This window comes from Silurus aristotelis, assembly GCF_946808225.1.
Source record: "Silurus aristotelis genome assembly, chromosome: 4".
NCBI lineage: Eukaryota > Metazoa > Chordata > Actinopteri > Siluriformes > Siluridae > Silurus > Silurus aristotelis.
This window is the reverse complement of record NC_139577.1, coordinates 30,239,646-30,267,113: the sequence shown is the minus strand read 5'-3', so window position 1 is coordinate 30,267,113 and position 27,468 is coordinate 30,239,646. Positions and strand designations below refer to the sequence as shown.

General features: G+C 37.6%; 1 protein-coding gene across 1 annotated transcript; it reads right to left on the bottom strand.

The window, feature by feature from the left end:
• Positions 1-429: 429 nt before the first annotated feature.
• Positions 430-17,568, bottom strand: LOC310724541 (ATP-binding cassette sub-family E member 1). The gene is made up of 18 exons (XM_083538745.1): positions 17,265-17,568; positions 12,176-12,342; positions 11,747-11,832; positions 11,525-11,622; positions 11,304-11,421; positions 10,978-11,115; positions 10,820-10,889; positions 9,097-9,193; positions 7,730-7,819; positions 6,265-6,386; positions 5,818-6,039; positions 5,191-5,250; positions 4,247-4,305; positions 3,997-4,107; positions 3,785-3,927; positions 2,351-2,473; positions 2,152-2,263; positions 430-781 (listed from the first exon to the last, which is right to left on the bottom strand). Exons 2-18 carry the CDS (start codon positions 12,276-12,278, stop codon positions 734-736), a joined length of 1,800 nt encoding a protein of 599 aa, XP_083394871.1. The 5' UTR covers positions 12,279-12,342; positions 17,265-17,568; the 3' UTR covers positions 430-733.
• Positions 17,569-27,468: the final 9,900 nt, after the last annotated feature.

Here is a 27,468-nt window from a genome sequence, read left to right as displayed (position 1 = left end):
AACCCATGGAGAAGAATTCATTTATTTTCGAATTCACCTGCAGCATTCGCTTTATCCTGGTGATGAATCTGGTATCAATCTCAGGAACAGTATTCGTGCAGCACAGACATTGTCCTACATAATCTCCGTACTGTGAGGTGTGGGAAATCTGAAGAACCTTGAAGAACCACAGATAGACAGGAGGAGAACACAGGACCGAACCATAGACGTACTGTAAACACTGCATCTCCATTCTATTCAAGAGAATAAATGCACCATAGTGTACAGTATGTTGGATATACTGTTTTTTTTTTATATATAAATATATATAAAGGAATACGAAATAGATAAGCAGACCTGATATTATATTAATGATACACCAAAACTTAAAGTATAGCGTCAAATAAAACGTAGATCTGAGTTGTGTGTAGACACAAGAAACCACATCTCTTTTATCATCCACATCACTTTTAATCCACACATTAAAACACAGGAGAATTTAGAGCCATATTGATAGCAGAACTGAAAATCTGCCGCCCTCTAGTGGTCACAAACTGAAACTGGCTTAAAGAAGAAGTAACGACATTTATAGAGTGTAGCCTCTTAAATACTGATAGACACTGACTGTGAAGAAAAAAAAAAACAACTCCATCTAACCTCATAAACAGTATCTCACTTCAAGCAGCATTACAGATACACCTAGAAGCAGATAAAGGTCCCTGCAATCTCTTAGTGGAGTTAATGATGGGTTGAGCTAATCGTCGAGGAAGAAATAGTTGCCGCTTCTCTTCTGTTCGACATCCTGGGGAGTAATAAAGAATAAAAATGGTAGATAGTAAAATCTGACAATGTACAAAGTCTGTTCAAAGTTTGGAAACACCTCTTTAATGGCTTGTGAGACTCATGCATGTTTCATTTGTTTAGGCAAGTAAAAGGCAAAAACATACAAGAAACTGACAGTGAATGAGAGATGAGTCCATGTTTTATATTGTTTGGCTTTAACAGAAGACGTTCCATAAGTCTGAGAACAGGAGTGAAGATGTTAGCAGGCTGCCTCACCCCCACAGTCAAACATAAAGGTGGAAGATTAATGGATTCAGGGTTGTTTTGGGTGAAAGGAATAATGAACCAGATGTTCAAAATAAAGTTGAACATCTGTACATTTATGTATTTGTTTAAAAAAAGTTCATCTTTATACCGTTAAAATGACCCAGTTTGTTTTATAGAAATAAAAAGAACATGCATGTGTCTCTCAACAACCAAAAAACTACCGTATTTTCCGGACTATAAGTCGCTACTTTTTTCCCCGCAACACATCATAAATATGGATGAGGTTCCTCTGACGTTTGACCTGCTGCTCACTCGGACTGTCTACAGGAAAAGAGAATCATTCGTCACGCTGAAAACAACCAGGCATGAAAAAACACCTGTGTTCTGAGCTGCACGGCATCGGGAGAAAAGCTTCACAGATGGTGATTTTTAAACGCACGACGATGCCAAAAGAAAAACTCTTGAGAGAAATAGTTGTGAAAGGAAGGAGGAAGACAGTGAACAATGACTTTCTTGGTAGACTACTGTTTAGATACAAGCCGTGTAACAGACACTGTCTTTCGTTGAAGCCTGTGTAAAGTTCATTAGTTTCAATGTAGACTGCGGCTTATACACAGGTGCGGCTTATTTATGTTCAAAATTAAAATCTTTGTACAATTCAGTGGGTGTGACTTATATATGGGTGCGATTAATAGTCCGGAAATTACAGTAGGTGTTTCCAAACTTGTAACAGGCACTGTATGTACAGGAAATACAAAAAATATATATCAAATGTTTGCATGCTAACAAGTTCTGGTTTATCCATCAAAATAATATTTTCTTTTCACTGTAAAATTAATAACAATATTATATAAAAGAAAAATAAGGGAGAGAGAAATAAAATGCTTTTTTATTTGTACCATAAAGAATAAATGATTTACAATTTATTGACTAAACACCTCAAAACTTCTGATTATATTATAATATTATATTATGCTATATTATATTATTTTATATTATATATTATTTTATGCTATGCTATATTATATTATAATTTGCTATAATATATTATATTATGTTATGTTATATTATACTATGAATTATAATGTAGGATCTTGTACATACTTTGACAGAAAAGTTTACCTTAATGGAATTAAGCTTGTTGATTCTTGGTCTGAAGTTGTTTGGGTCTCTCCTGAACGTGATCTCCAAGAGAGAAAGAAACTTGTTCATGCCAGCAAGCAGCATCTGTGGCCTGAGAGTCAGAAAAACAAACTATTAAGAGGATCCGGAAATTTTGTTTATGATTTGGGTCTATTTGAAAAATCCGATCTATTCTCACGTGTTGGCAGTCGTCTTCTTTGAAGGAACTCCGTCAAATACGATGACACGGTCGGCCAGGTACGTGGCCATGATGAAGTCGTGCTCGACTACAAAAGCGGTTTTCTTTGCATGGAGAATGAATCTGTGAGGACAGAGTGAATCGTGAATCATAGAGAGAGAATATATTGTATATATATATATAGATATACAAATAAAGAGAGAGAAAATATTGTACATCATAGATCTCACCAGCACACTGAGGGGGGGAGTGTGAAAGAGCACTAGTCAAAGCTCGCTGACCGCATCTGTAGCAAACTGCACAAGCTCAAACATATTCGTCTAGACTTAATAGCTTTTTTTAAATTCCACAACGACTGACAGAGGAGAAGAAATTTATTTATCTTTACAAGGACATTCACAAGACGGACTTTTTCAAGAAAAGCTCGACATCGTGAGGAAAGGTCGGATTAAACAGTTCACGACATCTGTTACAGCTTTTTCTATGAACCGTTTACACTTTTGCTTTTCTTTCCCGTAGGATTTGCACAAAAATACAGAAACTTGAGTTTATTTCAAATCTCCAGGAAAACTGTAAGAACTCAAAAACGTACTACAGAAATAGACGAAAAAGCCACTGTATTTTGTCATGTTATAAAGTTAATATTGATGCTTCTGCTGAAAATGATGTATGAGGGCTGTGGCTACAGTGAAAAGAGACTTGTTGAATTAAGTCCATTGGGTTTCGTGCTTTAGCAATGCCATTTAGTCTCTCTGTATGAGCGAGAGTTCCTAAGGAAAAAATTCCAGAAACTTTTTATGGGAACTTCATCTGGGGAATTTTGGAAATATTCCAAGTTGGAAACTTACCAGGACTTTATAGGAATTTATGGGAATTGATCAGAAATGTTGGCAAATTTATATAAACTGTATTATATGTAAACATAAATATATTGGTCATAAGCTAAAAAGCATGCAAAATAATACAAATGTAATAAAAAAATTACATTTTGGTTGAATTGTTAGTATAATTTTGTTGTGCAACAGCTTACACACATCATAAGGAAGTTTTAAACATATATTTATGTAATATTTATGTATTTTAAGTGATTACTTGCCAAAATGCAAATTTTTTTGACAGAATTTTGTGTGCAGGATTCATGAACAGATGTGTGTATGTTATGGATGAACGCACACTGGAAAATTCCTGGAATGCAGAGCTCTGTTATACTGAATTTCTCTATAATATTGATGGATTCCATGAATGTGGCATTATAATCAGGGTATTAAGAGATGGATTGATTCAGGTAGGACACCACTGAAGGCCTAAATGTGAAATGCAACGTTTAACTGTATTTTTTGTTATATTTTCGGTACAAAAAAACCCATTCAAAGCCCCTGATCAGTTGCTACAAATGCATCGGAGAGTCATCTTTTCTTATAAACACGACATTACCGTTTGATGACTCGGGCAGCCATCAGCCTCTGTTCTGAGTCCAGGTACGCCGAGGGCTCATCTATCAGGTAGACGTCTGCAGGTTTGCCGAGGCACAGAGTGAGTGCTACTCTCTGCAGCTCTCCTCCGGACAAGTTCTGAACCTGTAACGAGCGTCAGTGCAGCTGAAATTCACGTCGCACACAGAGGACCTCTAAACACTCAACACTTACATCCTGATCGATGATGCTGTCAATCTGCATCGGCTTCATGACGTCTGTGACGAACTGCGGGTGTGTGTACGCATCCCTGATCTTCTCGTGCAGCAGGGCACGGACGCTACCCTGCACACACACACACACACACACACACACACACACACACACACACACACACACACACACACACACACAGAGGAAATGTTAGACTCTGAGGATCAAGCATCTAAGATACTCAGTGATGTAGAAAGGCACACCATCATACTTTGAATTTGGGGCTGATCTTTTGAGGCTTGTAGCTGACGTTGAGGATCGGGACCTCTCCTGGTAGAAAGATAAAATGAGAGAGAGAGAGAGAGAGAGAGAGAGAGAGAGAGAGAGAGAGAGAGAGAGAGAGAGACACACAGAGTAAGAGAGTGATGCAGAAAAAGAGATAGAAAGATAGTGAGAAAGATATAGAGGACATATATACAGAGAGAGAGAGAGAGAGAGAGAGAGAGAGAGAGAGAGAGAGAGAGAGAGAGAGAGAGAGAGAGAGAGAGAGAGCGGGAGAGAGAGAGAGAGAGCAAGAGAGAGAATTATACAAAATGTGAGATAGATAGAGAGAGCAAGTTAGGGTGAAAGAGAGAGAGAAAGAGAGAGAGAGCGAGAGAGAGTGAGAGAGAGAGAGAGAGAGAGAGAGAGAGAGAGAGAGAGAGAGAGAGAGAGAGAGATCAAGGAAAAAAGCAAGGAAGAGGGAGTGCAGGAGGAAGAGAGAGAGAATAAAAGATAGACAGAGAGAGAGATAGTAAAAGAGATAGAGAAAGCGATGAAGAAACCGAGGGAGAGAGCGAGAGAAAGAGAGAAAGAGAAAAAGAGAGAAAGAAAATAAGAGAGAAAATAATAGCGAAGGAGAGAGAGAATAAAAGAGAGATAATAAGAGATATAGAAAGTGAGAGAGAGAATTTTACAGAATGAGAGATAGAGAGAAAGGGACACAATAGGGGAGGGAAAGAAAGAGAGAGAGAGAGAGAGAGAGAGAGAGAGAGAGAGAGAGAGAGAGAGAGAGAGTAAAACATAAACATAATAACACATATGTAACACTCTATACTGTTGTCCTATATTGGCGCCTTGTATTTTGTCGTTGTATATATTTGTTTGTTTGTTTGTTTAGGTTGCACGTGAGAAATAAGCATCAACAGGTGAGAAAGAGTAACACACTTTACTCACCTCCATGATCCGGTTTTAATCGGCCAGCAAGCAACCGGATGAATGTAGTTTTGCCCGTTCCTGAAGGAATTTATTTAATATTAATAATAATAATATTAATACTAATAATAATAATAATAATAATAATAATAATAAGTTTTTGACAGCAACTTTTCCAGCAAAACATGGATACGCAATAGACTAAATCTGATACGACTCAGACGGCTCTTCAACAAAAAAGGCAGGTTGTACCAAAGTACTAGAAAATACACTACAGAATAAGGACAAAAGTATTGGGACAGCTGTTTGTTTCCCAGCCATATGTGCTTCTCTCTCAAACTGTACCACAAAGAAGGCACACAATTGTAAAGGGTGCCTTTGGGTGCGGAAGCATGAAATATTCCCTTCTCTTGAACAAGGAGACCTAAACCAGTTCCAGCATGACAATACCCCTGTGCACTGACTTTACTAACTGGCTGAATGAGCACAAATCTCCACAAACACACTCCATAATCTAGTGGAACATCTTCCCAGAAGGAAGGAGGTTATTATAACAGTAAATGGGGAGCATTTACAAATCCTATGGTTAGGTGTCCACAAAATTTTGTCAATATAATGTATATTCTAGAGAGGCTTTCTCAATCTCACCATTTTCGCCTAACATAACCATGATCTCCGAGTCTGTGAACTCGCCCTCGATGATACACAGCTCGAAATCACCCATGGCCTTCTTCATATTAGGGTACTGATAGCGACACATCTTCTTCACTTCCTCTTCGGTGGCCGTCTCAGCAACTTTGAAAACCAGTGAAGCGTCACGGAACCGGAGGTTCTCAGTTGGCACATATCCGTCCAGGAAAATGTTGATGCCTGGGATATTGCGTTAGAGCATGTGAGAGAATGTATACAAGGTAAAATTTGCTTAAAATGAGAACATTTTGTAGCCAAATAAGATATAAATAACCTTATAGCATTAAATATGGTCTGTAAGGACTCTACTTGGAGGCCACGCTCAAACCATTAAATTTCATGTGTGCTAACACTTTTTATGGCAATCATGAATCACATGTATGTGACAGTGAAGGTGATCGATACCTTCTCGTACGCTAAAGGGCATAGTAACGACACCATAAGCACTCGGTACTCCATACAGACAGCAGATGAAGTCAGACAGGTAGTCCAGAACACTCAGGTCATGCTCGACAACAATTATGTATCTAAAAGAGGTCAGAGAGATACAAGGTGTTGAGAGAAAATGTAGAATAACCATAATAATGGATGACTTTTCATTCTAGTCACTGTGCAAGAGCTTCTTTATGGCTGCCAGGTTAAAAAAAAAAGTATAACATTTTTAATTTGTCACAAATAATTGTAATAAAAATCACTGCATGGGCTAAGAAATCATTGTCGGAAAACACAACTTGCCATGTCATCCACAAATGCTGGTTAAAGCACTATCATGCAAAGAAAAAGACAATTGTGCACATGATCCAGAAACAGTGTTGTATTGTTTTGTTATCAGATAATTAATTTTTTTCAAAACCATAGACAAAAGGAGAGGGACCATCCAGCCTATAATCAGCACTAAGTTAAAAAAAACTTTGATAGTATGGAAGTGCATTAGTGCCTATGGAACAAGCAGCTTGCACACCTGGAAAGGCTTAATCAATGCAGAAATGGATCTACAGCTTTTAGAGTAACAAATGCTTCCATCCAGAAAAAATCGTTTTTTTTTAGAGAAGCAATATTTCAGCAAAACAATACTAACTGTAGTCTGGGTGCTGAAGTGGCCTGTCTGCCATCCAGACCTTTTACAATTTAAAAACATTCGACTCATCAATAAACAAAAAAACATGACAAAGAAAACCCAGGACTGTTGAGCAGCTAGAATTCTGTATTAGACACAAATGGGACAACATTCCTCTCCCAAAACACAGCAGGTGGTCTCCTCAGTTCCCAGATGTTCTTAAAAGAGGAGGGGATACTACACAGTGGTAAACCTGGCCTTGGATATGTGGTACATTTCCTCAATCTAAACATTTTATGTTCTACTGTAAATTAAATATAGTTTTATGAGATTTGTAAATCAATGCATTCTGTCTGTTTATATTTTACACAGCAGCTCAACTTTTTAAAAATTGGGTTTGTATTATTTGCAGCAATATTCTATTTTTATTTTAGTTTTATTTATTTTTTGTTCCTATTCTATATATCTGAGTATATGTAACTTCTTATGTAGTGCATCATGAAAATTGCTTTACTGCATGACGTATTGTGTATGGTTATGTACGTGACAAAATTGGAATTTTGAGGATGATGTTCAGTATGAGCAGAATGTAATTAAAAGACTTCATGAGTACAAATACAGTCCTTACAAATCTACAATAGCCGCATTTGATTTTCAGCTTGCAACTTATTCCAAACCTTCACATTCAGTGTCCTTGTACTCTGTTGCAGCATAATATAAATCGAGGCCAAGTCAGACCCAAGACAATTTGGGTGAAGATGGTGATTATATAAGACACAGCAGCGCTATGAAGCTTTGTGGTGCTTCACCCACCTGTCCGGTGTGATAAGAGAGCGAATGGTGATGGCAGCTTTCAAACGCTGCTTCACGTCCAGGTAACTGGAGGGCTCATCAAACATAAAACTAATAAACAAATACATCAAGAGTAAGAAATAAGAGTTATTTCTCCATGTCAATGCTTATTCATTTAACATTTATTAAAAACACACAAGCAAGATTATTACGATACAGCAAAGAGCTAAAAAAAAAACTGTGACTGTTGAAATTGAACTGTTTTGTCCACACGTGCCAAATGCATTGTAAGAAAACTCGCCGAAGGTGGCTTTAAGCTCCGCCCACTTTATAACCCAGGTTATATTTCCATTATATAGCCTGACATATGAATCATAATGAGTATACGCATCAATTTCATGTATAAACCGTACAAACTACACTTACATGAGCGCAAGGACAGTTGGACAACAAGGACAGCCTCAACCTCAAGATTCAGGAACTTACTACATTGTCCTACAATGAAATTCATATGCATATTGTCAAACAATGAAGTTCTCCACAGAGGAGGAATTTCATTGTATCGTGTAGTAGACAATTTTCTGTACATATGACAGTAAACTATCGAAACTTCCATGATTTGTAAGGGATGATCCAAGACTAAGGGTGCGCTACATGATTTTAATGCATCAGCTTTGTGGTATTTTATGTGGTTAAATGTCAAGCATTAAAATGGTGTACTGGACATCCAGCCATTGGTTGCACCTTACAAACAATCGCCATTTGCCAGCATTGACAAGTGAAATCACAACCAATTAAAGAAACCGATTGAACGGATGAAATTCTTTAAGAAATCAATAACAGTTCATCTTAACATATGTATATTTTATATACAGGTCATTAGATCGGAAATTCTGCCTGCTTGACATCATATGCAGAGAAAAACTAGTCTAATAAGATTACATTTAGATAAACAAATTAGAATAAATAGAGATAGAGAGAAAGAGATTGTCTACACATCTCTACTAATAATAAAGCAGTTGGTGTTAATTCATTGTGCCCTTTCTAGTTATATGTTATATGTTTTCTTCTCTAGTTCATCAAATTCAACTTGTGCTTCGGCTTGGTTATTAAAATAGGCGCAAAAACAGCTCACTAAGGATCTTAGAAAATCTGTAAAACCGCTGCCTCACTCTATATACAGCCGTGACTGTATGTTACTATGGTTACAGTTGTTCATTAGGCAACACGTTCCATCAGAACAGTGATAAGACTGACCGGAACTACCTATGTGTTCAAGTGCTTGAAAGCAGACATTCCAGCCAATTGGAATCGAGTATTCAGACTGACATGGTATAAATATTATCTACACTGGATTGTACTGTATGAACAAGATTTCCGAAACATACATATCTGCTCTCTGGATGCACACCACTGCACAAGCGAAACGCTGCAGCTCTCCTCCTGACAGGTCCTCAACGTTCCTGTCCCTAAGATGGGTCAGATCTGTGCCACATTACACACACACACACACACACACACACACACACACACACACACACACACACACACACACTATCTATATCTATATCTATATATCTATATATATATATATATATATATATAGATATATATATATATGCATGTATGTATACTACATTTCCAAAAGTATTGGGTCACCTGACCTTTCCTTTAGATGTGGTATGATAAAAATTTTGCATTCACTTGAACTTGGAAACCCGAACGTATTTCAGCATGGCAATGCCCCTGTGGTTGAAGTGAGATCTGGTTTACATGCTTTAGAGAGGAAGATCTTGATTGGCCTGCTATAGAGCTCTGATCTCATCCCTACTGAACACCTTTGGGATGAATGTGAACGCTGACTGCACCCCAGGTCTTCTCAGTTCCTGCTTTTTGAAACACTCTTGTGGCTGATGAACACAAATATCCATAAGCACACTCCAAAATCTAGTGGAACATCTTCCCTGAAGAGTGGAAATAATTATAAGGGCAAATTGGGACTAAATGTGGAATGCAATGCTCAAAAATCACATACCGTACTCACGACCAAGTGACCCAATACTTTTGGAAATATAATCTATCTATCTATCTATCTATCTATCTATCTATCTATCTATCTATCTATCTATCTATCTATCTATCTATCTATCTATCATCCTTCAATTAGCTTTAGAATCACAATTCTGCTTAATTGTGAATAATAATTATGCTAATTAGGAATTTTAATTAGTCAGAAGGTAATTAATTCTCAGTGTGTAATTAAATTATATTTCAAATATATTATACTTAGAATTCACAATTTATTATAGTAACAATTTACACTGGAAGATTTATTCCAGTTGTTTAGCATAATTTGTTTTTAGAAAATAAAAAATAAAAAATAGGAGGCCAGTAATGGGATGACTGTTGATGAACAATCTACAACATACAATTATAAATTAATAAAAATAAAACTATATTTTGTGGAAACCTGAGCATGAGATTCTTGCTTTTTAATGTCTCATTCCACATTTAGTTCCCATAGGCTGTAATAATTACCTCTACTCTTCTGGGAAGATGTTCAACTAAATTTTGGAGTGTGCTTATGGATATTTGTGTTCATCAGCCAGTTAGTAAAGTTATCAGGTACTGATGTAGGTGAAGTGAGGAGGTCTGGGGTGCAGTCAGTGTTCCAATACATCCCAAAAGTCTTCAATAGGGTATGTAGCTCTATAGCATGCCACTCAAAATCTTGAATCCATGTAAAGCATAATTTCATGCTGGAACAGGTATGGGTCTCCTAGTTCAAGTGATGGGAAGATTTTATGCCACTGCATCCAAAAGCATGTTATACAATTGTGTGCTTATAGCTTTGTGAGAAGAGTTTGAGGATGAACCACATATAGCTGAAAGAGTCAGGTGTCTCAATACCATTGTCCATATAGTGTATAATGTGATGTGAAAATTGCTATTTTATAAGAAGAATAAACACTTTAGGATGCAATATATAACAGATATTATAGATGCATAATCAAATTCAGGATGCTAACAGTAATTTCACATGTTGATTATTGCCTATACACCAATACGAGTTTTGTTCCGCATTACATAAATCTTGGGAAAAAAACATACCAAGTTGCTCACAGACTACAGCCTCGGTCTTAGAGTCATCCTTCCTGCTCAGAATAGAGCCCACACTTCCCTACAGAACAGGGACACCGATTCATGATCAACACAATCATTGCTTAATTAGGATCAGAAACGCATCCGCTAGCTATTAGCTGACAAACCTTGACAGTTTTAGGGATCTGGTCGACGTACTGGGGCTTCACGATGGCTTTCAGGTCATCTTCCAGGATCTTTGTGAAGTAGTTCTGCAGTTCAGATCCTCTGAAGTAGGCCAGGATTTCCTGCCAGTCAGGAGGGGTCTGTCAGGCAATGAGTATTGGTTAGTATAGGCTTTAAGCGGTATGTAGACCACGCTAAGGCAAAGTACCTACACTTTTTAAGCCTCTAGTTTTTTTTGCTTGTAAATGTGATGCACATCAATTATATAACAACTAGCTTACGTATGAAAGTTTAACACTGTAGGAAAGGTAATGGTAGTTTTCCCTACATCATATTTGCCCAGGTTGGGTTTCTGTTTCCCAGCCAGGATCTTAAGCGCTGTTGATTTTCCAATTCCGTTAGTCCCGACCAGCCCTAAAACCTCGCCTGGTCTGGGGATTGGTAACCTGTATTAATAAGAGAACAAAGCCATGGTTGACATGTAAAACATAACACATGAACACGTGAACTCATAGCTTATGCAATTATTTTAAACATTTGATTACTTACCGGTGCAGTTTAAAAGAGTTGGCACAGTATCTGTGTGTGGTCTCTTTCTCCAGGTTGCTCGGTAGGTTGACGATAGCCAATGCACCAAATGGGCATTTCTAAAAAATAGAAAAACATTTTCTATTACATTCTGACCTGAAGCCAAACCAGCAATGCAGTAAGACAGATGAAATTTGCAGACACATTTCATGCTATCAAAAAAGTTCTCGTAACTTTACAAACCTTAATGCAGATGGCGCATCCTATACAGAGTGATTCAGATATCCATACGATTTTGCTTTGCGCAGTGACCTCTATACAGAGTTTGCCTGCAAAGCAATATCAGACCAGCACATATTTTAAATAATCATCAAGGGCATCATGGAAACCTGCGCTATCAGCACCCTACGAACTATACGTCGGATGCAAATATGCTTTATTTTTACCACCAGAGGTCCCACTTGTACAAAGTTAAAAATGCACATTGGTTAGCAAAATCATCTGGTAATCGTCTTTCGTTCATGTGTAAATCATATCTTAGGAATAATGTTTAACATATTCTACAAACCTACAGTAATGGGTAATTTATTTAATTTAAAGTCAGAAAGAGAAAACAGATCTTTGGAATGCAACATTTTGCAGTCTGGAGTCTAATTTTCCTCCGTTTCTTACCCATTCGGACTACCGGGCAGCTCTTCTTGCACTCCTGTTTGCATTTTTTTGGCTTGCACTTATCCTGGTTCACTATGGCAATCCGAATTGGTCTTTCAGACATTCTGTCTGGGTCCTGTTAGGAAAGGGCTAAAGGGAGCCCTTTCCAGAGATTAGCACAATGAACACTGTAGAGACAGAGACAGAGACAGGAGAACACATTTTAACATCAACACAACAACAAATCTTTAAATCCCCCACAAAAACATGAGAGACCAGACCAGATAGAATCAAGCATCAAGAAAATGCAGGATCCTATAAGAACTTATAAGAGCTCAGAATTCTGCAACCATTTGCACCATGTAACAGTTTGAAAGTAAAAATGCTTTCAAGGATTAAAGTGTTAATGGTTTATTTTTTATAAATCAACAAAATGGAATGTAAATGTACAGAGGAAAAATCCAAATCAATATTTGATGTGACCACCCTCTTCCTGCACAACAGATCAATGCTTCTAAGATAATGCACTTCTAGATACATTTCTAGAAGGAACTTGTCAGGTTTTTTGTTCCAAACACCTCAGAGAACTAAACACAGTGGATGTAGGCTTTCTCAAATCCTTCTGTTGATGTAGGCTTTCTCAAATCCTTTAATATCCTCATGTAATCCCAGCAAGACCAGATCAGGATTCTGTGGGGGGGAAAAAAAATCACTTTCAGGACTCCTTGTTCTTCTCTACACTGAAGATAGGATGTTTGTAGTCGTTGTCCTGCTGCAGAATAAATTTAGGGGCCAATCAGATGCTTACCTGAAGGTAAATTTACAGTTTTCCATCTCTTCCCTTAAATAATCTTGAATTATCATTTAGATTTCCTGTATTTTCTCTCTTCCGTCTGCTGCTTTTGTTTTTCCATCTTGGAAGAGCACTTTTTTCCCTGTTTTAAAGCAGTGAGTAGAGGCCATTCCGATCGGAATTACAAACACACACACACACACACACACACACACACACACACACACACACACACACACACACACACACTACAGTAACCACATAAAGGTACGTAATTTCTCTTAAATGGCGGGCATATAGCTCATACAGTGTGTGGAGTGTGAAATGTATAGTCAGTCTTTCTCCGTCACTAGTGATACTTTTATCCGTGAGAAGTGAAATTTAGTAAGCTCTTTGACTGAGAAGATCCTAGCATTATAGGAGCGTATTCAGAGTCCAGACAGAATTAGCGAGTCCGAGAGCAGTCCAGGTTCTGCAGGGAAGAGTCTGGATGCCTAAGGTGGAGTTAGCATTCCCCCGACTCCAGCATTAGAGCCCTCGCAGTGGGGTGAGTGGGTACAGACTCGGCAGCATGCTCACAAAAACAAAGCTAGGCTCGCCCACGGGAGCATCATTTTTCTCTGCTTTACGTGTCCAAAAGGTTTGCTATCCTCAGTAAAGCACCAGCTGTGAAACCTTGAAGCCTCTTGTTATAGGAGACTCTGAGACTTTTAGGACATTAGGTTTTTTTTTTAAAAGCATAGGTTCTCTAAGGTACTTTTTTCACATAGGAGCTAATGATATACTTCTTCAACAGTCAGAGGCTACTAAGAGTAACATTATAGAGGTGTGTAAATTAGCGAAGGCAATGTCTGATGCTGTAATCTGCTCTGGCCCTATGCCAATGTGGTGTGGCGATGTAGCTTACAGTAGGTTATGGGCTCTGAAGTGCTGAATGTTTGAATCATACTCCAAAAACAATGTGGGCTTCATAGATAATTGGAGCAATTTTGAGGGCAAGGCTGGCCTATCCCACTAGGGAAGGTGCTGCTCTCATTTCTTGTAGTATAGGTCATAGACTCAGAACAGCTCTAGTTAACCAGTGACTTACCAGAGCCAAGCCCAGAGAGCAGGCAAACAGGCCAAACCGAACGTCTGCTAGCTGCACAGAGTCGTTACTCAGGGGCTGCTAAATTGAGACTGTGTCTGTCTCCCGAGCGAAGCCAAAATTTCGAAATCCTCAGAAAGTCTGTTTAAGTAACCTGATTAACATTAAATTAATTATGACTGAATGTACAGCGACTATTCTAAAGATAGGATTGTTGAATATTAGATCTCTCATGTCAAAAGTACTGACTATAAATCAAATGATTTCTGATCATGAGTTTAATGTACCGTGTTTTACATAAACGTGGATTAAACCAAATGAATATGTAGCATTAAATGAAGCGAGTCCTCCTGAGTATAGTTACAAACACCAGCCTCGTCTAAATGGCAGAGAAGGCGGAGTCGTGGCTATTGATAATAACAATCTAAGCGTCATAAAAAAAACTAAACACAAATCGGACACATTTTTTATTTCAGCAAAGCCAGATGAGAGAGAGATCAGCTTAACAATGTTGAGGAGTGTGTAAAGGACATTAGACAGTGGATTCCTAATGACTCCCTTCTGTTTAACTTTGATAGGATGAAAGTACTTTTACTAGGAGCACATGTAGCTAGAAGTAAACTTTCCTATTACGTATCTCCGGATGGGTCTTACTATCTCAGTTTGTACAGCAGTCAAAGAACTTGGTGTGATTATTGACCCTGGTTTTTCCTTTGAGGCTTATGTGAATGACAATACCAGGATATTCTTCTTTTACCTTAGAAATATTGCAAAATTTAGAAATACGATGCCGTTACAGGATTCAGAAAAACTAGTTGATGCTTTTCATACATTTGGATTAGACTACTGTAATGCTTTATTGTGTGGGTGTTCGAGTAAGTGCATAAATAAAGTTCAGTTAGTCCCGAATGCAGCATCATCCTTACCAGATCTAGAAAATATGACCACATCACCTCTGTTTTATTCAGTCTACTTTGGCTACCCATAGGCAAAAATAGGCAAATTGATCAACAGTGAGATACCCCCAACAGTTGACGAAATGAGAACAGCAGCAAGAAACAGAACAGAATGGAAGAAGATTGTTGACGCCTGCAAACCACAAATATTTGCAGCCTACTGATGATGATAATGTTGACTTTGGCTACCCATTAAATCTCAAAGTGATTATAAACCACTACCACTGACGTATAAAACACTTAATGGTCTTGCGGCCATAGCGAGTCTTGTTGGAGTCCCCATCTCTCTCTCTCTCTCTCTCTCTTAACATGCTCCTGAGTTTCCAGTGACCAGTGTTCCTGACAGCTTTGTCCTGGCCTAGGTCTAGATGGTGTTCTTATTTTGATGGTGATAGTTTCACATCAATGGTCTGGGGATCTATGAAATTATGGAGCAACGCAGAAGCTTTTAAAGATGGATTTGGACTGTATTTAATTTCAAAAGTCTGCTACACTGACTCAGGACTAAAGGTTCCATTTGATCACCATCACTGCACACCTCAACATCATTTAGCTGCAATAAATGGACATTCTGTGCCACCCAGATAAGGATGGGTTCCCTCTTAAGTCTGGTTCCTCTTAAGGTTTCTTCCTTAAAAAAAGAAACATTATTACTTAATAAATATTAAGGAAAATAAGACATGCATTCAAATTGAAACATAAAGTAAGACCCCCAAATAAACTAAAACAGTTACATCCAAAATGAATTGAAAAAAAGACACTTTAAATTAACAGCACGTAGAGTCAGTGATTCACCTTTAGAGGTCATTCTTATGCTGTATAAAGCCACCCAGAAAAACTACCGATATGGATTTTTGCCAATAGCTGATAGTTCCAGCAATCAACTATGAACCGCATATAGCAAAACCAATTAATTGGTCTACCTCTAATGGATAAGTATCTGCCAGTATTTCGATTAATCCTGACTAACTCTATTATTAGTCTATTATCTTGATTTTAGAGCTTTTCTCTAGGTTGCACTGCTTCGGGTAAAAGAAATCTATATCAAGGCCTTTAGAAACAATGCAAGCACCTGTAGCTTTGAATACATGATAATGAAGCTGTGGAGTTGGGGACACGGTGGTCATCTAGCAGGCATACATAACACCAGCATTTGATTAAATGTTCAGAGAGCACACCAGTCAGAGCTTGCAAACCGCATCTGTAGCAGACTGGACAAGCTTAATTAATATATTCGTGTGAATTTAATTGCTATTTTTTTCATTCTACAACAGCTGACAGAGGAGAAAAAATTTATTTGATTGCAGATACACTTACAAGGCCATTTACAGTACAGATATTTTAAGAAAAGATCTTGAGGAAAAGTCAGCCAACAGTTCAAAACAGTTGTTAAACTTTTTCATGAACCATTTATACGTTTTCTTTCCTGTGAAATAGTTGATGAATGCGGGAGGTGCAGCTGTGGCTGCAGTGAAAGGAGACTTGTTCAATTGTATTCATTGTGGTTCTTGCTTTAGTAATGCCATTCATTGTCACTGTATGAGATTCCTGTCTATGATGCAGCGCCCTGTTATACTGCGTTTCTGTATAACACTGATAATTTCTTTAAACGTAATTTCATAACGATGGCATTAAGAGGTGTATTGCATCAAGTAGGACCGCACTGAAGGTCTAGGTGTGAAGTAGTGACAGGTCGTTAATGAACGCTTCGTTCGTCTTTAATGTGCATTACACAGGAAACAGAATTGAGTAGTTCATCTGATTAGTCCTCTGGTCCGAGTCGTTCTTTTGTCAGGTGACTCTACACTATGAATGATAGGATAAGAGGAATGAAATGAACTAAATGATCTGATCTTCACATCACTATTGCGAAGTAAATGATGCTGTAGTTTTGGGCATGGCATCGGTTCATTAGCATATCAAAAGGCACGCAGATGACGTCAGAGAGTAAGATCTCATCTGTAACTTTTTTTTTTTTTTTTTTTTGGCGTTCCATAATTCCATCTGACAGCTGTCAGATAACATAAATACCAGCTTGAAGATCATTTTTCACAATCTCTATCAATTCCTACTAATCATTTGTAATTGATAACCTTTGATAAATGATTATAACCTGTCACTGCGCAGCTATGGAGGGTTTATTAGACGCCTTAGCAGGTCATTTCCTTCAGCGGCCGTGCGGTCACCAGTGGACAGGGTTCAAAACGACACCTTGAAAAAAACACGCCGATGTTTATGAGCTTTTTTTTTGTATATTTTCCTTCCCGGACTCACCTCTGTCTCTTCACGACGTTCTGGTTTACACATACGCACAACTACGTTACAATGCAGCTACATTATAACCGGTCATTTCACAAGTCCCGCCTCCTTTTCAATGATTGGTTGGTTGACCACACAAGCAGTGCGCTGATTGGATGGAACTTCTTATAAGATTTCTTTTTCACAATTTTCTTACTATAAAAATACAATTCTAAACAAGTTTCATATGCCTTTTAAAAAGCACATTAATGTCTTTCAAAATCTTTTACCAAGTACTATATTTTCCTCCTTCTTACACGATTTATCGACTGTCCAAATCCCTGGCTGATTGTATGACCTACCAGCCAATCAGAAACAAGGAAGGCGGGATTGGTCGGAATATGGGTAGGATTAAAATAAAGCAGATGGGGGCGCTGAATTTATGGAAGGCTGCAAGGATCAAAAAACTCCTATAAACAAATATAAACTATTAAAAATATTATATACACTGATCAGGCATGACATTATAACATTATAAGTGGTGAAGTGAATAACATTGATTATCCCTTTATCATGGCACCTTGTAATCATTGGCATTTTTTCCTCAAAGTTGACGTGTAAGAAGCAGGAAAAATGGGCAAGCGTAAGGATTTGATTGAGTTTGACGAGGGCCAGATTGTGATGTCTAGACGTCTGGGTCAGAGCAGCTCCAAAACTGCAGCTTTTGTGAGATGTTCCTGGTCTGCAGTGGTCAGTATCTATCAAAAGTGGTTCAAGGAAGGAACATTGATGAACCTGCGACAGGGTCATGGGCGATTAAGGGTCACTGATGCACGTGGGGAGCGAAGGCTGGCCCGTGTAGTCTGATCCAAAAGTTGAACATGGTATAAAAAATGAAAAGCACAAACTTTAGTCCACTGTATTATTAGCTGACCCAGAAATCCATGGCTAATTATCTGCAAGAAACAGCCAGTATGTAAAAAATCATTGTTTTAAAAGAATCCAAAAAAGAAATAAAAAAAAAAGAATTAAAAAAGTACTGTATATTTATATTTCGTTTTGCTTGTCTCCACTAGATGTCAGCATATCCAAACAGGAGACAAACACAAACTTCACCATTTTCTCTGATTGACTGTAAGAAAACTTTCTCTTGCTCTTGCTTATGAAATGTGCTAATGCATTGGAGCTTTTTATATACATAATGATTTATTATTACTATAAAAGCAAAATTTTAAGAGTGTGGAGAGAACTTCAAAGTATAAAACAATCTTGAATCTAAATGATTCATACAGGTGTTTATAGCATATAAACCTCTGTAAACTGAGCTGCACTGCATTCTGATTTGGAAGAGAATGATCAGGCTGTGGCATGATATTCCTCAGATTTACTCCAAGTTAATATGGAAGAACAATACCAGGTTGGTACAAATCACTTTAGTTTAAAAAGTATTTATTATTTCCTTCCTTCCTTCCTTTCTTCCTTCTGTTCTTTTTTTTGCCTTCTTATCCACTTACCTATCTACCTACACACACACATACATACATACATACATACATACATACATACATACATACATACATAAATACATACATACATTTAATTTCATTTTATTAGAGAACAATTCACAACATTGCTGCCATTGTCGGTGTATCTACATCCAGACGATTCTCACGTGTGAGTTTAACATGCGCTGTGTTGCTGCCAAATTCGTCCCCAGGCTGCTGACCAGGAGCAGAAGAAAAACCTCGTCAAAGACTTCCAAGAACTTTGACAGCATGCCACGGAGGACCTGTCCGTCATGTCGAGGATCGTTACAGTGACGAAACTTGTGTGTAAGGGTACGACCCTGTGACAAAGCAAAAGTCTTTACAGTGGAATAGCCCATCATTACGACCGGAAATGGCAAGGCAGGTCCACAGCTAAACCAAGTGCATGTTTATTGTCTTTTTTCGACCTTTGTGGCATTGTGCATCGAGAATCGGTACTTAGGGGCAGTTTTACTGCCAGGTTTTTTACAGGCGTCTGAGGGAGGACATTCTGCAAAAGCAACCGTTGAGCTAGTCTCGAAACCTTTTGATACCATCTTGTAACTATAAACGGATACAAGGTATGATGTGTTGTTTAAGGGATATGCCAAAATGAAATCAATTTCAGGGTTATAATTGTATTAACACTATTGTATGTTAGTCTACAACACACCAGCATTCCCCACTCATGTGTGTTTCATTCTTGGCCTAAAATGCTGTATTTTGAGAAAGATGTCAATAAATTCCTGTCTGTTATGGCAATAATTTAAAAATCCTGTTATTGTGCACTACTCTAACGTACAAGCATGTGCACACCTGGACTTTGAGAGACAGAGATGTAAAAGAATTAATGCAATTTTAAAGGTGAAGAAAAGCCAACATCTTGAGTAAGATCTTAAGAAAGACAAGTGAGAGTTCCAAATGCCTAGCCGTCCATTGCAGCTGTTCTGTCTTGCTCCACAACGCTTCTACTGTTTTACTTCCAATACAACACTAATTAAATCTATGTTTATCGCTGCTACTGCCAGACTCCCCCTCCCTCCACCATCACCACCACCACCACCACCACCACCACCCTCTTCTTGCTCCCCAACCTCCCTAACAACAGCTGCCCGGGATTGCACATTTCAATTGGGTTATTGACCAGCTCTTTTCTAAGCTAAATTTACTGCTTTCACCCTCTCCTTTTCATTTAATCGGGGCATAATTGATTCCTTCACTATGGTCTTTTTTTCTCTTTTCTGTAGCCTATCAATGGCACCCCCTTCCTTCATTCAACACTGGAAGCAGGACGTGTGCGAGGCAGCAACGTGACACTCTCTCACTCACAGCAAGAAAGAGAAAAACCTCTCTCTCTCTTTCACCCTCTTTCCCTTTTCCATGCTCTCTCCTGCCGAGGCCACCAACACAGATATTTCAAATACCCAGGATTGTAATTCAAATTCCTCCTTTCGGGGTGACCCATGAATGACCGCCTGTTATGTTGCCATTAGGTGATCTCAAGCAGAATTAGTCGTATCAAAGCAGAAATAGCCTGGACTAATCAGTATACAGGGAAAACACTTTACAGCAGCAGATCCTCTCCTGGCCATTTCCTTCCTTCTTTCCTTCCTTCCATCCCTTCTTTCTTCCATCATTCCTTCATTCCTTCGTTTTTTGCCTTGATTTTAGTTGATTTGGTCACTGCACAAGTTTCTGTTGTCTCTCTAATAGGCTTTTTATTATTATTATTATTTTTCTTAATATGATGGCCTGCATCAAACTTTTTAGGCCATTTATTGAAACTTTAAATGCATATTCAAAACTTGAACTCATCTCCAGACCTTTTAAGTTTGTAAGCTGTCACGAGGGCACAAGGAAACAATCCATATCTGGCCATGAGACTGCATATCAGTGAATTGTCTGGTTATTTTTGAGCCTGTGAATATGGAGGGATTGTGTAAAAACTCTAATGCAGCATTTTAAGTCAAGTCAAGTCAAGTTTATTTCTAAAGCGACAACTTGAGAGACAACAGACATTGTCTCAAAGCAGCTTTACAGAATTTAACAGTGAAGGTGAACGATGTGTGTTTATCTCTGATGAGCAGCCATGGTGACTGTGACCAGGAAAAACTATTAGATGTTATGAGGAAGAAACCTTGAGAGGAACCAGACTCAAAAGGGAACCCATCCTCATTTGGGTGACATCAAGAGTGTGATTATAGTCTTTAAGCAATACAGAACACTGGAGAGTGAGAACTAACTTGAGCACTGGAGTGGGTGATTATAAGTAATGTTCTTTCTATACAGTCTTATATAGTCAGTCGAGGTTATGGAACCAGGAGGTACTGAGCAACTTATAAAATAGCTCAACATCACAGATCATAGATAGATTTTAAAACCTTTCATTTAAATCTGAAAGTCACCACTAATTTTTATTCATCGTTGTAGATGAAAATCTTCCCTGTTTTGAAAGGATAATCCTAAAAGCTATAGCCACTGCAGGGACAGACCCAATGTCATTAGATTACCTAATTTGCTTGGTGGGAAAAAATTTTTGTGGCAGGAAATTCCAGGATAGGCAAAAAAAAAAACATTGCATACAGAGTTTTTTATTTAATAATTAAATTTCCACTGTTTGTGGGTTACAACATATTAACACAATCTGCATTTTCAATGAATATAGTATTTGAAAGATATTTAAATACTGAGATATATAAGGCTATTACGTTACGTGACAAATGTCCTAAAGCGTTGTACTTGATCTCAGACAAGAGATTTGGGAGTTGCAGTAATCATTTCTGTTTCCTTTACAAAACCAATGCAGCTGTGTCACATGCCAATCGAACCGGAAGACTTAGGAGGCGAACTGAATGGATGATGATGTGCATGCATGTGACAGACCCATCACTATTTCCTCATTCTTACTCTGTAAATGTAATTTGTAAATAGGATCAGCTTACAATGCTCATTGTGATAGATTTTATCGTCCGAAGTTGAGAAAATACAGCAGTTGTTCCTTGGTTAAGTATGTAAAATCTACAACATGTATTTCCTACATCTCGATCTACATATCTCTGTCATATTTATATCTATATATCTATTTCTCTTTTTTCCCTATATATGTATATATAACTACTCTCGTCTTATAGAAGCCAAACTTTGTAGTCAAGGGGTCTAATGTTGCAGCCATAAATAGTAATCCTGCAGGTGAAGAGGATCAACACAATGAAAAGTTCTAGAAAATTCAACATTTTCCTCAGGATATTGAACATTGCTGTAAGAAATCAAATATGAAAAGGGTGTGCTGTTATAACCGAAAGTTACAATTACCACCTCGAATCCTCGAGTCTTATACCCTACCTCACACAAAAGCAAATTAAATTAGTTACTTTCAATACCTATATACATCTGCAACGCCATTTTTGACAAAAGAGACTCGTTACAGAAACGTTCCTGTATCAGAAAATTTAAAATGCTCATTTTCTTCCTTTGGTAGTTAAAAATGCTCTGACACTGGAAATTCCTTTTGAAAATTATAAATAGAAATTTCCTTACAAAAGACTTCAACTTTTGTAAAAAAAAATCCATGGGTGCAGAGCCTTCACCAGGTTCCTGTGTAAGTTCTTACTATAGAAGCAATAACGGTGTAACTGATAATTGATGATTAAAAATGATTCGACTCCTTTCTGACCAATCAGAACAGAGCATTTAGCAGCACTATGGTACACACTAAAATATCCGTTAATATTGCCCATGCTAGAGTTTTAGATTTTATGGTATATGATAACAACCTGATTTTGAAGTTATAGTTTTGAAGTTCTGTTGATTTTTCTTTAGAGAACAATAGTGTACTTTTTGTGCTGGCTATAAAACAACAACTGTCTAAGATGGTGTTAGAACCAGCAGCAAGTTTTGAGTCACCCTGTTTAGAACCCTCATCTCAGGCAGAGCTTGCCATCATCATCATCATCATCTTCATCATCTTCATCATCATCATCATCATCATCATTATCATCATCATCATCGTCGTCACTCTCTCTGTTGCTCCTCAAGAGCACTGCATTGGCATTGAGAAACCAGGGTAGACTAATGGCCCTGCTTAAGAACCCTTTCTAACTGAAAGGGGCAGCCTGGGTAAAGTAGGGGCTTCTGTGGTTTTACACTTCACTACCTGGGTTTCCAGTGCACACTCTGTTCAGCAACGTGGGTGGCAGGTTATACTACCATCACGCTCTCCCTCCTCTCTACTCTGTGAGTGTATGTGTATATGTGTGTGTGTGTGTGTGTGTGTGTGTGTGTGTGTGTGTGTGTGTGTATGTGCATGGGGCTTGGTATTGTGGTTGGCCCTCCGCACCCCTCCGAGTCATCACTCACCCTGGCTGCCTGAAAAACAGCCATATTGTTTGATAATGAAAGCCGAGCTGGGTGCCGAGTTCCTAAAGACCCAGGGTCGTCTTAACTGCAGATGTCCAAATTAGATTTACATATTTATTGTTTTTCCTCCTGAAGTGTAGCGTAGGCTTCTCAGTGTCATCAAATCTCCTCAAGACGGAGAGAACGAGACAGAGGACAATGCAGAAGCTTTCCATTTTCTGTCCAGTCTCCTTTCTCGCTTTCTCTCCTCCTCTCGCATTGCTATCCTGGCTGCTCCCTCCCTTCTTGTTTCCTTTATTTGCATCCCAGTCACTGCTTGGCATTAAATCTTATTATTTTTCGGTAAATAAACCAGTTTCTGGTAGGAATTACACCCAGCTTAGTGTGAGGTCCATTTCATAAAGGAGGCCTGGAACCTTTTATCTGCGATGTTGTTCTATTTGAGCTTTAGTAGAGAAACTTTCTGATGGCTCTGAAAAGAAAGAGACCAGGCTTTCTCCCCCCACTATCCCAGGCATTGTGGTTCGAGTTATTCGAAGAGGCTGCATTTTTCCTTGATTTCACCCCTTTGTTCTTGGCTGTTCCATAAGCAGTTCCAGGGTTGCAGGGCGCTTTGGCCCTGCGTGCGAGCCTGAGGGTCCGGGGCGACACCTGCTGTGGTGAGAATGAATGAGGTCAGGGACAAACTTTTGCTGCAGCTGCTCTTTCCCACTGCTGTCTCTGGACAAGTTATACCTCTTACACTTGGTCATAAATACTTCAGAAATACATATGTATCTATTTACTGTACCATATGCAAATGCGCAATAATATCCATATCTGTTTCGAAAAAGATACAAACCCTAACAATCTGCATGACCCTTGTCAAACACAGCAAAACACTGGAAATAAATATGACAGGTTCTCAACCTCAGCAACATCACTCAAGTTTAAATTAGGTTTAATAAAATCCTGCTCACACACTTTTTATTTATCCCACCTGCCTATTTTTTATATTCGTATTCACATATTTTGTGAATAACCCTTGTTTGACCAGGTTTTGAGTTTGGTAAACTAAAAATCCTCAAGTCTGGGTATATATCTGTACACGGGGTTGCCAGGTCACCTTCTTATATTCTGTCTTATATCACTAACATTGTGGGCCAATTTTCAGCCTTTTTTGAGATTTAGATAGGGTTGCAACTTTTATTAAGACCTGGCAACCCAAAGACAGACCCGCTACTGTATATCAGGTTGGATATTCATCCCTTTTTAACAAACAACAAAAAACACAAACCCTAACAATCTACATGGCCCTGTCAAAAACATCAAAACACCGGGAACAAACCTTTGCGGGTTTGAATGTCAGTGTAAATTCTGGATTTGTGAATTCCTCAATCTCAGCTACAGTTTAAATTAGGTTTTAAATACAGATATGCCTGGGACATAAAGTCCTGCTCACACACTTTTTGTTTTCTACCTGCCTGTGACAGATTAGTTCAGCAAATACAATGTTCATTGTTCATATTATCTGTTGAATCTGATTAAAGTATTTGTATGCAGTCTGCAATGCATCTATAATAATCTTTTTTCCCCCGATCTCTCCAAACTTTTTCCTCTCCAGGACCTGGAATTCCACAGCATTAACTGTAACTTTAAATGGATAAAAAGTGGGACACTTTTTTTTTCAATCAAACTGAAAAAGGAAGGATTTAGTCCTTAAACTGTTAATACTTCAAATTCTTTCTGAGTATAAATGCTGTAGTGATACATTCATTGTTTTTTTCTTTTCAGATGTTACTAATCTATGTATGGTGATGTATTGTTACGAATATGAAATGAAAGTCGATTACAGTTATGTTATATGACAATATGGCGTATACAAAAAAAACTATATGGAAGTTTTTGGCTAAAATGTAATAAAGCAACCCCCCAACCAAACAAAAACCGAAAAACAAAAACAAAAGTAAACAGAATTGCATTGTATGTCCACCAGAGAGCAGTATTTTATAAACAAATCATTTCTTATTTTCTGCACTTGTAACCTTCCGCTTATGTGTATGGTCCAATTCCAGTTCCAGTCCAGTTCCACCCTTTTCCATTCCAATAAAAAACTTATTTCTGTATACATTTGATATATTTCTGTATTTTGTGTGTAGAATCTGCTGCTGTAATCTTAAAGACTGTCCCATGATCACCCCAGAACTCACACTCATGAAGATATACTCATTCTCCATGAAGATTTGCAGCAATGCCAAGAGCGAAAGCTTTGAAAAACAACAACAACAACAAAAAACCCTTTCAAGAACATTGCTATATATATTGTACTTTTAACATTAGTTTTAACATTTAACATTTTATTTTATTTATTTTCCTGCTGCTTTCATACACATCATTAATAATTCAATGGATACAATGTCAAAGTTAAAGATTATGAGCCCCAAAAATCTTAAATTAGGATTTCCTATTATTTTTAAAGCATATGTCTCCTGGACCCCACTGGGAAAAATGCAAAGACAATAGACCTTTAGTGACTGTTATATCTGCAGTATTCAATCAGCAAATTGTATTTCTGGGTATATTTTATAGCATTATAATATTTTAGTAGGAAAATAATGTATATATATGGGTGGGTGTGAACACGACACCATTACATTTTTGGCAAATATGAAGTTATTTTATTTATAATTTCCTATTTCACCATGTTCATAGGAAAATAAACATCATTTGTGGATAAAAACAAATCATGGATGAATACTTACTACAACAGCTACTACTAACCATAATTAGAATGAGTAGTGTTAGTATAAATAATATTATATATATATATATTATATATATATATATATATATATATATATATATATATATATATATATATATATATATATATATATATATATATATATATATATATATATATATTATAATATATATTTTTTATTATTTCATTATTATACATAATAACAATGACACCTATTATTATTATTATTATTATTAATATTATTATTATTATTATTATTATTATTATTATTATTATTATGTCTGCTACAATACTAACAATGACTTGCTTATTTAAAAATATATATAAATATATAATATATTAATTTTACATCATATTTTTTGTTTCACCTGCTTTTTGTGTTCTTTTAAAATTCTTTAAAATTCTTGTATTCCTTTAAAATCACTATTATTAGACATAATCAATATTTTGTGAACAAACCTTGCTGAACATGCTTCTGATTTGAAAATCAACTGTCTTTATATACCTGCACACAGAGTACCTTCTGTATTACTTATACTGTCCTTTATAACCAACATTGTGGGCCAAGTTTCATCCTTTTTTGATATGTACTGTAGATGGCTGCGGCCCGGGTTCGATCCCCGGTCAGGGAACCAACCCCAGCCATTACGGTTGCACAAGCCTTAGTGCAGGTCTCAAGCCCGGATAAATGGGGAGGGTTGCATTAGGAAGGGCATCCAGCATTAAAACATGTGGCAAAATCAAACATGTGGATGATTCGCTGTGGCGACCCCTAATGGGAGAAGCCGAAAGAAAGAAAGTTACTGTAGATGGAATTGAAACTTTTGCTGAGCCCTGGCAATCCAGAGACAGAACAGCTACTATATCTCAGGTTGGAAATTCATCGACTGTTTGTTGGAAATTCATTGATGATTGTTTTGCGGTTTACTGCTCATTTTAATAAACATCCTGGCATCCAAAACTCAATTTACTTCAATTTTATTTGTAGAGATGGAATGAGGAAGAAACCATGAGAAGAACAGACTCAAAAGCGAACCCATCCTCATCTGGGTGGCACCGAATGTCTATTCATTGTAGTTACATTGTTGAGGTGTGTAGAAATAAGTGTGTAAATGCAGATCTATTCATGCAAACTGCCCTGAGCATGTTTATATTAATTACAGTCCGAATCAGTCCTCCAAGTTCTTGCTGCTCAGCGGTTTCAAGGATCTTTAGATTGTAGATGTAAAACCATGTCCAGCTGCACAGAGTGGTCTTAATTGAGAAGGACTCAACTCAGAAGTAGGATGTAAGGATGAACCATGCAGATCTGAAGAGAAGAGAGCTCAGGAACACTGGTCAGTGAAACAGAAGCAGCACGTTTTGAGGAATGAAATATGTGAAAACCGTTTTAATAATCAAGCAAGAATTGTTAATGTTGGTATGTGAAGCTTTGAATAAAACCAATCAGATGTGTTCACAACTTTACACTTGCCAAAGACAGTTCTTATTTTGTAATAGGAAGTAAAAATGATGACACAAGCTATGGGGTGCCTGAAATCTTCCTCCATTGGAAATGAGGCTAAAGTGTATGTTAAAAAAAATGCTAATACAGAGGAAAAAGGGTTTTTCCATA

Coding starts and splice junctions, on each gene's coding strand:
- LOC310724541 (XM_083538745.1), bottom strand. CDS start 12,278: ATGTCTGAAAGACCAATTCGGATTGCCATAGTGAACCAGGATAAGTGC. Junction 6,040..6,264: donor GCCCTTTAGCGTACGAGAAG/GTATCGATCACC, acceptor GCAATATCCCAG/GCATCAACATTTTCCTGGAC. Junction 782..2,151: donor ACAAGCTTAATTCCATTAAG/GTAAACTTTTCT, acceptor ATTACTCCCCAG/GATGTCGAACAGAAGAGAAG.